This window comes from Eurytemora carolleeae, unplaced genomic scaffold, assembly GCF_000591075.1.
Source record: "Eurytemora carolleeae unplaced genomic scaffold, Eaff_2.0 scaffold21, whole genome shotgun sequence".
NCBI classification, from domain to species: Eukaryota; Metazoa; Arthropoda; class Copepoda; order Calanoida; family Temoridae; genus Eurytemora; species Eurytemora carolleeae.
Window position 1 is genome coordinate 510,977 of NW_019396207.1, and position 16,184 is coordinate 527,160.

At 35.1% G+C, this 16,184-nt stretch overlaps 2 protein-coding genes across 2 annotated transcripts in view; one reads left to right on the forward strand and one right to left on the reverse strand.

Annotated features, from left to right (window-relative positions):
- Positions 1-16,184, forward strand: part of LOC111698166 (protein bicaudal C homolog 1-A) — a gene marked incomplete at its 5' end in the record, with an annotated part of 28,655 nt that overhangs the window by 4,775 nt on the left and 7,696 nt on the right. The window contains 6 exons of the mRNA XM_023468424.1: positions 3-74; positions 748-889; positions 1,272-1,378; positions 6,653-6,713; positions 8,521-8,772; positions 9,093-9,253. Of these exons, the coding sequence (XP_023324192.1) occupies positions 3-74; positions 748-889; positions 1,272-1,378; positions 6,653-6,713; positions 8,521-8,772; positions 9,093-9,253 (795 nt within the window). The remainder of the gene's footprint in view (positions 1-2; positions 75-747; positions 890-1,271; positions 1,379-6,652; positions 6,714-8,520; positions 8,773-9,092; positions 9,254-16,184) is intronic.
- On the reverse strand, positions 11,534-14,596 carry LOC111698155 (uncharacterized). The gene is made up of 4 exons (XM_023468413.1): positions 14,171-14,596; positions 14,010-14,114; positions 13,792-13,857; positions 11,534-13,472 (listed from the first exon to the last, which is right to left on the reverse strand). Exons 1-4 carry the CDS (start codon positions 14,260-14,262, stop codon positions 11,795-11,797), a joined length of 1,941 nt encoding a protein of 646 aa, XP_023324181.1. The 5' UTR covers positions 14,263-14,596; the 3' UTR covers positions 11,534-11,794.

Sequence of the window (16,184 nt, forward strand, 5' to 3'; positions counted from 1 at the left end):
AGGGTGATTATGCAGCGCACTAATACTACCATCATATTCCCAGATGCTGGAGATCCAAATATACCTCCAATAAGGTCAGTATTCTGATTACTTTATTGACTATGGTTATTTCTAGTGACCCCCGATTTACAGGTAAGCATCTCTGATTCACAACGGTACCCTTAATAGCTTTGTCTACTTTAAAGTTAATGTGAAATCCATGATTTTTCTTGAATTTTTTCTATTGTGCTTGCGGATTTCTTGCTCCAGAAGCATTGGTAAAAGTTGTTTTATCTAACCCCTTTTTAAGCTAAAACCCCGTTTATTTCTTCCATGTAGTTAATCATAAATTTTAGAGGATTGTAAATCGAATATTATTTATATGGGGACTTTTAAATTACATACAGTTCCTTAAGCTTAAATTACGGCTACTGCTCGTCAAACAATATCCAAATATCTTAGATCTTTCCTGCTGCTCGGATTTCTAAAAACTGGTCCATATTGTGCAGTAATCCAAAGTTTCAAAACCGGTTTTTCTTCACTACGAGCAATATTTGTAAATTTAAATGTTAGTGCAAATGTAAAGCAATGTAAAATTTTATCACATGTTTTATGTTTTACTGTCAAAAGACGTTGTTTATGAACAGATGGTATACATTTGATCCTACCGACGACTTACGAAATACCACTGACATCGCCGGCTCTTCAGCCTATTAGAATATGAATTCCTACATAAGTTACATAAGTTATTAATAAATTTCTGTCTAGGAAGGGCAGCGTCACAATCTCTGGCGCTATCCACAATGTTTACCTGGCTCGGCAGCTTCTTCTGGGATCTCTTCCAATTGTTATGATGTTTGATCTGCCAGAGAATATTGAGATCCATGAGTCTATGGTACAGAAACTTCAGGTAATGTTTAAGATCTTTAACATTGCAGGGACATTTTTAGGATTTATTTTAGAGGGTGGGAAAGGGCTCTAGTTTTTTAACTTTAAATAAAAAATGGAGCATTTGACAAAAATCCCGTGATTTCCCTGATATTCTGCTTTGACGGGATTTTTTTTTTAATACACGAGTGTCCCCAGGGACAACAGATTATAACTTCTTCCTGGTTGGGAGAAATGAATTTATAAAATATGGGAGGAAATATTATCCCTTGAATCTGATAATTTGATAAGGCCGTGGGGGTAAGTTTTAAAATCATGTGTCGATACTGTTCTTATAAGGCGGTAAAAATACTTATTACTAAACTAAAGATTTTTTATGTTAATTTAGAATATTTGTATCCTAGGAAGCAAATGAGGTGACCATCACAATTAAACCTAAAGCTCGTCAAACGAACAAGTCTGTAATTATCAAGTCCCAGGAAAGGAATGTGGGAGGCATGTACGTTGCCAGGTACAACTTTTGTTTTTATTTTAATTTAGTTTATATATTTTTCACAATCCCATCAATTGCGCTAATTTTCTGGAGTTTCTAAATAAACATGCAAGTGTCTTTGTAATGCAATTGACTTAAAATTGTAGAATTATATCCCCTAGCCACAGCACTTAGCCCCATCTTGGCACAACTAAACCTTTAATGAATTTTAAGTTCTAATTCATTTGACTCTGATATAAGTATACCTTGTTTTATTTAGTGCTTACCCCTGCACGGTCCTTCTGTCATTGTAACAATTATAGTTTTAAGCAGTCATACTAACATGTTCTGGTAATTTCCCATTTAAAAAGAAATATTTTTTATCAGCTTTGCCCATGGCAAATAAGAAGAGTATTCTTATGAACACGATCATCTATAATATAAAGCTCTTTGCTCATATATTGCCGCAAGGCACGACACGTGATGAATAGTAAAATCCTGAAATATGTTTATGCTTTAATTTGAAGCTGATACTTCAAATATATTTGTATGTATATATATGTATTAAATTTTTTGAGGGAACCCATGAGGTGCCCACGGGGTAAAAAAGTTCCTTTTTTCTAAATTCTAATTTAAATGTTTATAAAAAATATACCTGGAAACCCTGATTGCGCAGTGTTTGTTATTTTTAAGCTCTGTGAACTTTTGTGAATTTACGGGAAATCCATGCTAGGATCTTCCTGTTTTTTTGGTCAGTAAGATAATGAATATATCTCTGACAGGTTTTTGACTCAAAATAGTTACTTAGTCATAAAGAAATAGACAAATAAGTGCTACACTTTTTCAACAGTGTACACAGTGACCCCTACGCTAGGAGAACCAGGGTGACCAGACTGCTTGTTGTTTTCTGGACCCAACAATGTCTGAGGGAGGAGGAGAAAAGGGAGATAATCCATGGAAATCGATAGAAATCAGAAATGGTTTACCAACTATTATTTGTTCCTGGATGCTGGCAGCAAGCGCTGATAGGATAAGAGAGATACTTTTAAGATCTGTTAAGATGGAAGAATTTGAAGCTGCTAAAGAAGCTATTAAAGCTAGTATACCTATCTTGGAGCTAACTGAGGTTTTCCCCTGGGCAAGCAAGGATTTCTACACCAAGAGAAGATCTGCTGAGAAGAATATTGAAGATATTATGGAGTTTTTACAAGTCCTCGATGAGAAAAATAGAATTCCTCTGTTCCTTGCAGCTTCAAATGAGTTGGTAAAGTTCAATAAGATAGTCCTGCTGGATACTGAACCACAAGTTGTTGGTCCTCGTCTAGTCAGACTTGAAGAGAGGATGGATCAGATATATTCTATTCTCCAGGGTAACCTGCAAACAAGGGATGATGTTCAAATTCTTCCAACTCTAAATGGAATTAACAACAAGGTTGATGCATTCCTTAGAGAGCAGCGTTCTTATGCTGCTGCTGCATCCAAAGGTACAGAAACATCTATCCCTCAGCGTGCTGCTTCCTTTAAAAGAGGTCTACCCAACCAGAAAGAAGCTCCTTCCAAGAGGAGAAGGACAGAGACTGGAAGTGTTTCTGAAACTGCTGTAGACTCAGGTGCATCCTTTGTAGCTACAGGAGCTGATGATGATGTTTTCCAGATCGTGCAGAAAAAAGAGAAGAAGAAAAAGCCGCAAAGTGCATCTGGAAAGCTACAAAACAGGAAGATGAAGCCAGTTATTTGGGGAAAAGCTGAAGTTCAATCTGAAGCAGCAATGGCAGCACCTTATGACATATATGTATGTAATACTCATCATACTACTACAGAAGAAGGGATTAGAAAAACTTTACAAGATAATACATCTGATGATGCAGGATCTGGTGTACAAGCTCTAGAAGTTGTTTGCCAATCTAAAGAAGGAATGTTTAAAAAGAGTTGGAGAATCAGAATAAATTTTGCTGACAAAGATAGAGCTCTTAAACCTGAAACATGGCCTAAAGGATGGGGAGTAAGAAAGTTCTTTTATCCAAGAAAGAAGCTGCTATCAGCTGCTAAATCTATCTCCCACCCAACTCCGGGTGGGATCAGCGAGTAGGTTGCTATTTGTGAGAATGATACAACATTTATCAGCTACAATTCTACAGGGTTTGCTGCTGACAAAGTAAACTGGTTGAACAGTTTAATTGAAATGACCTGTACTGACTTTGTGTCTATACAAGAACATTTTCAATCACAAGTGACCACTGGAAGGAAGACGACTGAAAATTCATCCAGGATTTTTGATGAGAGTTTCAGAAGTTTTAAAAATTTTGTTGTTCCAGCCTACAGACAACCAGGACAAGTTCGTGGAAGGGCTGCTGGTGGACTAGCTCAGCTTTCAAATTCAACCAACGATGTTAAATTACAAAGAGTGAATAGTGACAGCAGGAGAATACAGGCTCAGATCATACATTTTCCAAACTTTAAATTGTTGTGGGGAAATGTTATTTCCCAACAGATCCGGGAGCAGGACATTTTGAAGATGCAGAGCTTCACACAGTTCTACAGGAAATGGAAACAGTAATGGAAAAAGAAGATTTTGATCATGTTCTTTGGAATGGTGATTTCAACTGCGATTTTAGCAGAAATACCACTTTTGTGGGAATAGTTAGGGATTTTTTGCATAAAATTGGACTTCTAGCAGTGTGGGAGGATAGTCAAAATGCTGTGAACTACACTCATATACATGTGGATCTACAATCTACATCAACACTGGACCATTTTATTTGCAATGAAAGTCTTCTTCCATACATCATTGATGCCGGAGTTTTACATCTTGGTGATAATTTGAGCAGACACTCTCCTATCATGCTAAGACTAAATACAGGAAATATTCCAATGAAACCTGTCCCTGTAGAAATACCTAGACCTCGTAAACCTGCCTGGTATAAAGCTACAGAAGAGCATCTAGAACGGTACAAATTTTTACTACATGAGAAGATTATGAATATTGAGCAACCAAATTCAATCTACTGTAACAATGCAGCTTGCACTAATGATCTGCATAAATTGGAACGAGATTCACATTGTATAGACATTTTAGCAGCTATTTGTGAATCTGGACAGGAATGTATACCGCTTACTTGTCCACAAAACAAGACCCAAGGAGATATAATAGATAAAAATATTCCAGGATGGAAATAACATGTTGAATTATACAGGAATAGTTCTGTTTTTTGGCATTCTGTCTGGATGAGTGCAGGCAGACCAGTTAATTGTGAGCTTCACAATGTAATGAAACGATCTAAAAACCAGTATCACTACTCAGTAAGAAGAGTTAAGAATCTGGCTGATACTATAAGATCCAGCAAACTTTCTGATGCTGCTCTTTTGGGAAATAAGCAGCTTCTTCAAGAGATGAAAAAAGTCAAATCTGCTCACCAAAAAGCAGCTCCAGACCATGTGGATGCAGCTTCTGGAATAAACATACCAAATATATTTGCAGACGTCTACAGTGATCTGTTCAACTCTGCTGATGATAAAGAAGATATTCTTTCTCTCAAGCAAAGATTACAAGGAACAGTTGATGTAAATGATTTGTCAGTGATCACTCCAAATATTGTGAAAACTGCTGCAAAAAGTCTGAAATCTAACAAGAATGATGTATCTGAACAATTTAAATCTGATTCACTGATTTATGCTCCTGATATCCTTTTTGAACGGCTAGCTGACCTGTTTAAAGCATTTTTTACACATGCAGACTTTCCTGAAGAAATATTGGCATGTGCTTTTATTCCCTTGCTAAAATGACCCCTGAAGGATGATACAAGCTCTGAAAATTATCGTGCCATTGCTATGTCCTCCCTGATCTTCAAAGTCATGGAACTTGTGATTATGTCACTTTTTGGTGACAAACTTTACTCAGATAATCTTCAGTTTGGATATAAATCTAAAACTTCCACCACTCAGTGTACCTGGCTGGCTCTGCAGACAGTTTCTTTCTTCAAGCAGAAACATACATCTGTCAATGTTGCTGCGCTGGACTGTAGCAAAGCTTTTGATGAGTGTTTATTTTCTAAACTATTTGGTAAAATCCTTGACAGAGGGGTTCCAGCTATCTTTGTTCGAGGTTTATTAGCTGCTTATGAGCTTCAAAAAGCATGTGTTAAATGGTCAGCTACACAAACAGCTTCCTACTCCTTTGGTATACTAAATGGTACACGACAGGGATCCTGTCTATCCCCAATCCTATTTACAGTGTTCATGGATGGGTTGCTTGTAAAGCTTCTAGAGAAAGTGGGTTTGGCTGCTATATTGGGGATCTCTTCCTTGGTGTTGTGGCCTACTGTGATATTCTGCTGCTGTCTCCTACCAGAAATGGTTTACAAAACCTATTCAACTTTGTGAAAAGTATGCTGAGGAGCATAATATTTCCTTTTCAACAAATCCAGATCCATCCAAATGTATTTATTTTCCTTGTGGACGTGACAGAAAACCGGTGGGGGTCGTCCTTATTCATCAGAAGCTGCCCTGGGTCAGTCAGGTTGACCATCTTGGTCATATCATTCATGGATCAGGTTCACAAGATATAGACTGCAAAAAGGCTAGAGGTGCTTACATTGGATCATCTACTGAATTATTGGGAATTTTTCATTTCTGCTCACCACTGCAAAAGTTATCTGCTGTGCAAACTTATTGTTGTTCCTTTTATGGAAGCAATATTTGGAACCTTTACAGTGAATATGCCTGTCAAACCTACCGAACACTACAGTTAAAGTTTGTTGGAACTTGCCACAGCCTACACATACATTTTTAGTTAAGAATTTTTCTTAAGAATTCAACTCTGTGAGAGTTCTTTTACTGAGACGATTTGCCAAGTTTGCACAGTCTATTTTGCATAGTTGGAATTCATTGATTTGGCAAGTTGGATCGATATCTGCATATTCTCTACAGTACGACTTTGGAAGAAACATTTCAAATATCTCTGACGAATTCTCTCTAGATATATTAAACAGCCTACCAAGAGCCATCTTTGAAGAATGTGGGCCGCTCACCATTCAAGAAGAAGACAATATCGAATGTCTGCAGCATCTCCTGTTACAGCTCCGGTACTGTGAAGAAGACGACATTAGAGAAGAATTAAAGTCGTTAGTTGAAAACCTATGTATACATTGAATTATAGTTCTAATCTAATATCTGAACCAATTTTATGTGTTCGACAAATAAATCATAAAAAAAAAAATTCACCGGGCAACGCTGGGCGCTTCAGCTAGAATTTAAAAAAGAGCTGTTTTTTTCTACAACTTATCAACTATTTGATAAAAATGACTTTGTTGTTAGGCATAAGCTGCTTGATCTGGAGGGAGAGGAGGTGAAAGCTGATGTTCCAGAAACCTACAAGGTTAGTTTTTACATCGTGTAATTAGGGATATACAGGGTTACCCACAAAGGATGAGACTTCAGAGACTGTTGTTCAGAATATTTTTATAGTTCCCTACAGCTGTTATCCGTTTTTTTTCTTTGCCAATCTTTTAACCATACAATAGAAAGACTTAATTTAAAGGGAGTGACCGGCAATGTATGGTGGTTGAGCTGAATATGTAGTGTTTGTGGACAATTTTTTAGGATTCTTTTGAGATATTTAAAACGTTCCCACGATGTATGATTACTGAGTCGACGTTCAAAATCATGAATTTGGGTGTGAATGTTTTCAGAATCGTATTTTATTATTAAATTTTATTTTTAAATTACGTCGACAAAAAATGTGAACAAAATTCTTCAGTAAACTAATTAGTTGTTTAAGAACAGGTTGGGAAAATAAAAATTGATCTTATCATCGAAAATAAGTAATTAATCTTATTCAATTACCAGAGCTGAAAACTTTGAATGGTGGATATTGAGATTAATGCTTGATCCTCTCTTTTTCTTAATATCGAGACTAACTTAATCTTTTACTGTATCCTGAAAAGTGTATAAAATCCAACCAATCAGAGTCGAGTTTACGAAGCCGATAAATTTGAAATTTTGAGCGCCATTTAAGATTAATATACAGAAACGGGAGGGACTTTCTAATTTTAAAAAACCTGTTTTTCATTTTTCTCTACTATATCCAAGAAAGAACGATTTAAGAAGAAAATCAAGTCTGCCCATTGGATACTCAGATTAAGTAATTGGGATTAAGGATATCTCATTCTTAAGTTTTCAGCTCAGTTTCTATAATTTCTCATTATTTACAAAGATTTTTTGCAGATTTTCTGGAATTTTTATTGAAAAGATGGCACTTGAAGTATTTGTAGAGATCTGCGAAAAAATTCATAAAAAATAAGACATTCAATATAATGATATACGAAACAACTGAATTTAACTCTGATTTATTGACAAATTTCTTAATATGTTCCTTAACATCGTATTAGTTTACTCTATTTTTGTCGTCATTATTTAATAATTTAAAAAAAAACTATTCTTGAACATACTCAACCAAGTTCATGATTATGAACGTTGTCTTTGGGCTCAAACTCGGTAGTTAGTAATTATTCATCGTGGAAACGTTTTTAAATGTCACAAAAATTTCTACGATACTGCATACTCAGTTTAACCACCATACATTGCCGGTCCCTCCCTTTAAGGCAAACTTCAAGTTCTACCTTCACATCGATAGATTTAAAAGCTTCAGATGGGATAAAGTGTCTCTGTATCCAGATTGGGCGTCTCTAATGTGAGTTATGATTAAGGAAATGTTTTCGAAGAAGGAAAGGGGTAAGAGATTGAACAGAAAATTTTGATTCGATCTCATAGTTTTAAATAATCTCTTTCGTCGTTTTTAACCAAGATTCATGGCAGTGTGAAAAAAGTTATTTTTAACTGAGGTATATTTTTTCCTCAATTACTTCCCACTTGCCATTTATTCACTTCCATATCATCCTTTTTTTCCCATTACATTCCCCTTCTCTTAGTCTCCACTTCTCCCCTCCTTACCTTTAAAGGAAGTGTTCGTGTAAAACGAAAGGGGGTATATGCTGATTTGAATTGAGTTTAGATTCTCCCTTTCCTGATTTTTCTTTCCGATAAAATCAGTGTTATATTTTCATATCTCTATTTCTTGCATTTAGAGATTTACTTGGCACGTTTGAGACTAGCTCAAAATGTTTGGGTAAAAATCATAACATCAGAGTTGATCTAAATACATAATTAATATTAACTTTAAATAGGTTCCCCTGGTTGGATCTAGCTCAATGTTCCATCTTGCTTCTCTCCCTGCCAATAGAGGACCCTTCCTCTGCGCTACACCTCAGCTTCAGGCCCTCAGCTCTCCTCTCTCACCTAACTTCATCCATCCCTCCTGCTACACCCCGGTTACCCCCAACTTCCCCCCGGTGTCCCCCTGGCAGTTTCCTACCAACAATTTACCACCTGTAACCCCTGATATGGGGAAAGTTGCGCCTACCTTTCCTTCTCTACAGGTTTAATTTTAAAATATTACTTTTAAGGATTGACTTTCAGTTGAAGCGGCATATCTATTTCACAACTGTACCTGTCAAAGCTTCTATGATGACGAGATATCCTCTTTTTAAAGCTGAAAAATGAGTATTGGGAATCTTCGAGTGTTATACACTATTGTTCTTTCTTCTTTCTTTTTTCAGACATAAATAAAGAAATGTATATGTAACCCTTGTTGATACACAGGGTACTGTTATGATTTATACATGCTACTCCATAGCTCATTAAATTATTTGAGTTACTACATTTTTGACGCTTTTTTAGTTTTGAATAAATTTGTTAGGAGTACATGATGATAATGGGATTGAAGCAGCAGCAGCAACAGCAGCAACAGCTTCTCCATCAGCAGCAGTTGCATCAACAGCAGCTGCTTGAGAAAGAGCAGCTGGAGCTAGAGAAAAAGCAAAGATCAGCTTGGACTTCACCACCACAGCGCAGCAATAGGTTAGCTGCAGTTTTTAACATTCTCTTCATTCTGGGATCCCCACAAATGAGTTTTTAAAAGTCGGTGTAGCTTAATATTTTGATAACAGATTTTCTCCCAATTGTCACATCCAGGGGGGTAGCTATGACCCCCCCTGGATCAGTGAAATCTGTTATTTTCCTAAAATTAATTAATTGGACACTAATGACCTCTAATGACCTCTAATGAACTTTAATGACCTTTACAAAAAGAAAATGTTTCAACTATGGCTTCATGCATATCAAACGAAAGCTAGGAACCCAGGCAATACAGTAGCAGCAATTCAGTGTTATAACTTCTAATGACCTCCTACGAACTATAACGACCTCTAATGACCACCAAATTGAAAATAATGGTTTTCTGTACATCAAACGAAAGCTAGGAACCCTGCCAATACAGCAGTTACAACGAATTCAGTGTTTGACCTTCTAATGACCTATAATATATATTCATAATTTATATTTGTCTAAAGCAAAATTACATTAAACAATATAAAAGTTTACAAACTAATACTCTTTTCTCTGGATATCGCACTTTATAATCGACAGGGTTTGCCAAAAAAAAACAGGTGCAATACAAGACTTTTAGCATGAGTATAGTTTAGCTATTCAGAGGTGGTTTTCAGAAAAGGGGTTTCTTGGTCCCAGTCTAGTGTTTTTCGTTTTCTAAAAATGTGGTAAGATGACAGTACAGCAAGGCTTGAAAGATTTTCACACATTGCTTTGAAACTAACACTAGGTTTGCAGAACTTATGCAGTTTCTTTAGAATCGCCTTATTTGATGGTGAGATATATCCTCTTGAGCCGATTTCAAAAGGATGAACAGACACATCCCTAGTTGTTANGCTTCGTCGATACCACATACTGAAGGTGACCATTTTGAATATTTGACGTTAAATTCGTTTTCCACGTAGTATAATAAATGATCAAACAATTTATCAAGTATTTGTTGTACTACTTTAATCGGGTCTTTCATTGAGCTCTTTATTCCTCTGGAAGTGAGACTGCTCACGTTTGCATAGTTAATTTCTTTTAATTTAAGGATTTTTGGTTGAAGTCTAAGAACTCCTATTTCTGGTCTTTTTTCCTCCCATTTGAAATTGGATTTTGTTATTATTTTTGAAAGTTCTGTGGGTAAGTTTAACTCTGCTTGCTTTATAAAATCCAATATATTACGAATATACCAATCTTCTTTGATGTCAACTTTCCCGAAATGTTGTTGCTCATTAATCTTGTTGTATTGTTTTTTTAGATCTTCAATAAACATACATACATATCCAACGTTTTTGTCCCCTTCAATTATTATCTTGTCATTATCTATATTAAATGCGGTTTCATAAAAATTCTCTGGGGGCAAATTCATTGTTTTTTTCCAGTTTTGTTTCATATATTTTCTAAACATGTTTGATCCCTTTTTATAAGCTTTAATAGCAGTGTTTATGAACTGCTTGAAGATAATTGATTGATTAGCATTTAAAGCTTCATATAGTGACTGAACGATATTATTGGAACTAATCTCTAAATTGACGTTGAACTCCGATTTTAAAAAAGGTTTTAGAACTGAAACAATCTCTCTATTAAATTTATTTATTTCTATATTTGATGAGTATCTTGTTTTCGGTGTAAACTTTTTACCGAATTTCAGATTATCAATAAGCTCTTGATTTATTGTTCCCGTTGTCAGGTTGAAAAAACTCTCACTTTTTAGTGATTTTTCAATTTCATTTAATTCTTCTTCTGTATAGCTATCCATGGATCTGTACAATCTAATTAAGATCAATTTTTCAAAATGAGAAATTATCTTGTGCTTGTTTGTTAGTATTGATTGTTTCAGACTAATTGGAGAATAAGTTTCAATGCAGTTTACGATTCTGTATTTGTAATCCATTAGACTTAAATTGACCACCAATTCTGCTTTAAAGCTAACCCACATTCTTTCGAACTCCTCACCTGATGATAACTTAAATGTTTTGTTGTTCTGGAGTGTAGCAAACTTCTCTAATACTTCGTTTAAAACTGCAACTATCTGAGAGTTTAAATTTTTCAGGCTGTTCTTTACGATCTGGTCGGAACATATATGTTGTAACATTATACATCCATATATGATTTCAAGAAATGAAATCATTTTTCTGAAAGTAAATTGATGAGATGCAAAATGGAATTAATATTTTATTGTTTGTTTTAAAGGGCCTATCCTTTTAAAAACAAATTACAATATGAAACACTATAAAAATAACTTTGATGTATATATAAAAGAAATGTTCTGTATAAACTTATGTAAACAACTGCAACGATATTGATATTCATTGTGGTTACCTTTGACATATTTAAAACGAAGTTTTTTTACTTGAATGCAAAAATAAATAAATATTTTACTAGTTAACTGGATTATGTTTTAAATAGATTGTAGTTTGAGATCTTGATATTTAAATTCTATACGAGCACTTTTGAAATCAAACTAAAGTAAAAATTAATATTTACAAGAAACACAGCCAGAAAATAAATTTAGCTTAAGATCGGGCATTAAAATTCTGAATCTGAAGAAATTGATAAACTTAGATCTGCTTTGTAGCGGTCTGGAGACGGTGAATAGTAGGGAGATGGTGTCGATCCTCTTGGACTAACAGTATATGAAGATGGCGTCATTGGAGAGTTTGAAGTTTTCTCTTTGCTTCCACTTCCAGTTGGTGTTGGTTCTTTATCAAGATTGTCTGATGATTCGTTATGTAGGATCAAAGACACATCTTCGTCTGGTTTAAGGAAATCAGTGATCTTGAGCTGGTCAGCATCAAGCTGTACACTTTGTTTTTCCTCAAAACTTTTTTCCTTCCTTCTTTTCTTGGCTGCCGCTGTCTTTGAAGGCTGCTGAAATTTAGCAGAGAAACTTTCCTTAGTTGATCGATCCTCTTCTACTTTTTCTTCTATCTTTGACATAACAACGCTAACTTTTCCCATGCACGATGTTTTAGTTGGTATTTTAATAATCCAATCAGAGGTGGGGTTCAGGTTCTTTGAGGTTTTAGGCGAGATTACATAATTACCCCAATATACCAGGTATGAATCGATTATGATGGAATTATTTAAGTTTTTAACTTCTGTTTCAGAACCAAAGGCCCATACTTGGATTGATTCGCCTTTTCTTCCTAGTTTGAAACATAAATTCCATCCTTTTTGTTCGCTGCTGTTTAGCCTTGGACCAAGTGATTCCAAAACTTGTCCGAAGAATGGCCTACTGCTTGTTTTACCTATGTCCTTTGGTTCGAGTGGTTCAATTGGTTCATCATCTTTTCTGGACTCTCTATTAATGAAGTTTTCAGGCCAAATAAACTTTCTAATATACCCGCTGGTAGATGGCTGTGTTGAATCCACAAGGATAGTTTTTCCCTTGTTCTCCTCTTCTATCTTCTCTTCAGGGTTGTTGTTTTCGGTTGTGGACAAACTCCTAATGTTTTCGCCTAGTGCAAATTCTAGTTCTTCAGTTTCTTTGTTGATTGATTCATCTAGAAATCCAGAATCATCGCAATGAGTTCTAGTGAATTCCCTTATCTTATCCACGTTGACTTTGATTCCGTCTGCTTCCGAGATAAAACCAGATTTGAATAGATGAACTAGGATTTTATTAGCATAAGAGCTTGAAATCCCGAACTTCAGTTTCAAGAACTCCTCACTGGGTTCGTTGCCTGGCTGAGTGAGTTTGTATTCCTCTCTTAGAATTGAGTTTAGTACTCTTCTTATTGCTAGATCGAAAACAAACTTTGATTTAATTTCTTGGTTTTGCTGAGTATTAGACAGGTACGTTTGAATTTCCAGGTTGTTGCATTTAACTCCTGTTTTAGTAGCACAACCGCCGCAGATATGGGTAACAGATAAATCGTTTGTTTTATAGCACTCAGCATGGGAGTACCGTTTACACTCAGTACAGATTAACATTCCATTTTCATATGTCTGTATTCCGCAGATACAGAATATGGACCCTGGTTTTTTCCTGTTCACATCACTGTGTGTTTTCTCTTTCCGACTTTCGATTTTTGATTTTTTAACTTCAGGTTCTGTATAATCCGTCTTCTGTTTATTTCTGTTTTGACATTCGTTGCTATTCTGTGTTTGGTTATCTGTTTTTCTTTTCCTCCTTACATCTATATCCCTTTCGGTTTTTCTCGTAGATCGTTCCTCTCTCCTGTATTCTGTGTTTGCTGACCTCCTGTTAATAATAAGGTAGTATTAAATATTTTTAAAAACCCTTACTTTATCTTCTAAATCAGGCTTTTAAATTAATTTTCCATCTAAAATTGAGTATATTTGTAGCGACTTATTTAGGAGTATATTGGATTAAATAATTTTCAAATTCAATTTTTAGTATTTTCCTTTTTACCGATTTACCAATAAGTTAATTTTTACGTTCACGGAACCAGCAATCAACTTAGAATAAATTTCTTGGGCATGAGTCAAGCAATAAATAAAACTGATTATTAATTAAAAATTTAAAAATAATTAGTAAATTTTTCCTTCTAAAAACATACTTCTCTATAGACCTTCTAGAGTTCCATCCTTCATGTTTTCTTCTTGTGTCTTCGTCGCTTGTTCTCCTTTAAATATTATTTATTAACGGTCTTAGTTTAAAATCATTTAGGAATATGATTTATCTGATGTTTTCCTCGTATTTTCTAGTTGTTGGTCTTCTTATTAGTATTCATCAATTTATACTTCTCTAAACTATGTACAAATTAGGTGTTCTTACTTTTTATTTTTGTGGTTAGATCTTAATTCGCTTCTATTGTCTTCTCTTCTTCTATCTTCCTTGCTTCTGTCCCAGTTTCTGCTCCGATCTTCCTGTTTTCTCTCCCTTAATAATACTCTGTATTATATATATTGGGTTTTCATTTAATTTTTTCTCCTTACTTATTATCAGTGAAGTCGCTTGGATGTTTGAAGGAACACGCATTCCCTCTCCAGCAAGTTCCCTTTAGAAAATATACGCATATTTTCTCCATTCTTCTGAAATTAAAAATTTCATTTCTTCTATATTCTTCTTTTTCTTTGATAAACTATTATCTATCTTGATCCACACATCCAGAGATTATAGTAGAAAGAAATTCTCCATTCTGAATTTATTTTCACCACAATAATGCACTGTATGCCAGTTCCCTTAGTCCTGTAATAAATTTGGTGGTTAGGTTCTACTTTCGTAATTGGCCTTAGAAGACTTCTTCATCATCAGCCTATGGACGGGTTACTGCAATACATATACATCCCAGTTCTATGTTGAATTAAGAATCTGGTAGATTATGGATCCAATAAATCAGGCAAGAAAAAATCAAAGAAGCAACTGAANAATAAGAAGTGCATTAATGTTAGTTATTTTTTTTTCAAATTCACTCTTGATGTAGTCAAACGCATCCCTAAGTTCACCAGTAAGAAAATAGAAGTATGCCAAGAAATTTTTGCTCTTCTTGAAATATATTTGGAATTTCAGTTTCACCAATAGTAAAGTTTATTCTGCTAGGTACACCTGATCTGATGGAAAATGATCTACATTTTGCTGGTTTTAATCCCATTCCCGAACTTTCAATCTTGGATTTTATTTCATATTTAATTTTTTTGATGTTTTCTCAGTTCTGTTATCAGGCAAAAATCGTCAGCATATGGGAGAGTAATAATTTTCTCTTCATTCAGATTAAATCTACAATCATTCTTACTCTGTAGAAATTCAATGATTGGATTGAAAACCATCAGAAATATGATGGGACTAAGCGGGTCACCTTGAAATACTCCTCTTTTAAAGGGGAATTTATCAGTAGAGAAATTGTCCCTAAATACACAGGAAAGTTGGTTATTATACAGGGTGTTGATATAAAGCTGAATTTCTGCAGGAACATTAAACCTTTTGAGGGTATGTATTATGTATTGCTTGGCTTATAATATCTTCAAGGACGACATTATGCTCAATAGTGCCGTTAATGCCTGGCAGAAAGGTCTTCTGTACTTTCTCTTCAATATAATTATTTGCAGTTAAAAACTTGGTCAGTCTTTTTGCAAGAACGAGATGGTAAGTCTTTGCAATAGAAGATGTAAGAGAAATCATGCGAAAGTTTCCTGGGTCGTTAATCAGTCCTTTCTTGTGTAGTAATTTGACCACGCTGTGTGACCAGGAAGGGGGAGGAGATCCCAGAACATTCACTTTATTAAACAGGGTGGCTAATATGTGGTGAAGACAATTGAATTTGAATAATATCTCATACAGGATACCATCAGGACCTGGAGAGGATTTTAAATTTGCACTTTTTAATATATTTTTTACATCCTTTGGACATAAGGGCTCACAATTGAATGGTTCAAAATTTGGAGATTCATGAGTTATTGACAAAAAGGGGAGCCTGTTTAAACTGTTCAAGTCTATGATACCAGGTGTGCTGTATTTTTTTGAGTAGTTGGTGTTTGCAAATCCTAGGTCAAAGGTTGGTTTCAATTTCTCCTGTAGTAATGATCCCTTGACAGCTTGTTTAGAAAATTCCCAACGGTTTTTGTGAAACATATTTTCTTGGTGTTTGATAGTTTTCAGAAGGATTCTTCTTTTTTTCAACTTTTCTAAGCTCACTAATTGCTTTCAGACAGGAATGGAACTTTTTCCTGTCCTCATCAGTGCCTGCTCTGGAAAAGGCTTTCTTTCTCAAAACTTGTTTAAGATGTTGAAGTTCTGTGAGGGTCTTATTAGGATGGGAGATAAAACCTTTTGAATGCTGTTTTTTCTCATCAGCAAACAGTTCTTTGTTTTCTTCAAGGAATTCTGTAAGAAGAACGGGGAGTTGATCTCCTAATGTTGCTAAATCTGCTGGATCGGTACCTCTTGATATATGATGAAGAGGTGACAGTTTACGTTTTAGTGATGAATCAAGCACTAATAAATCTTCACTAT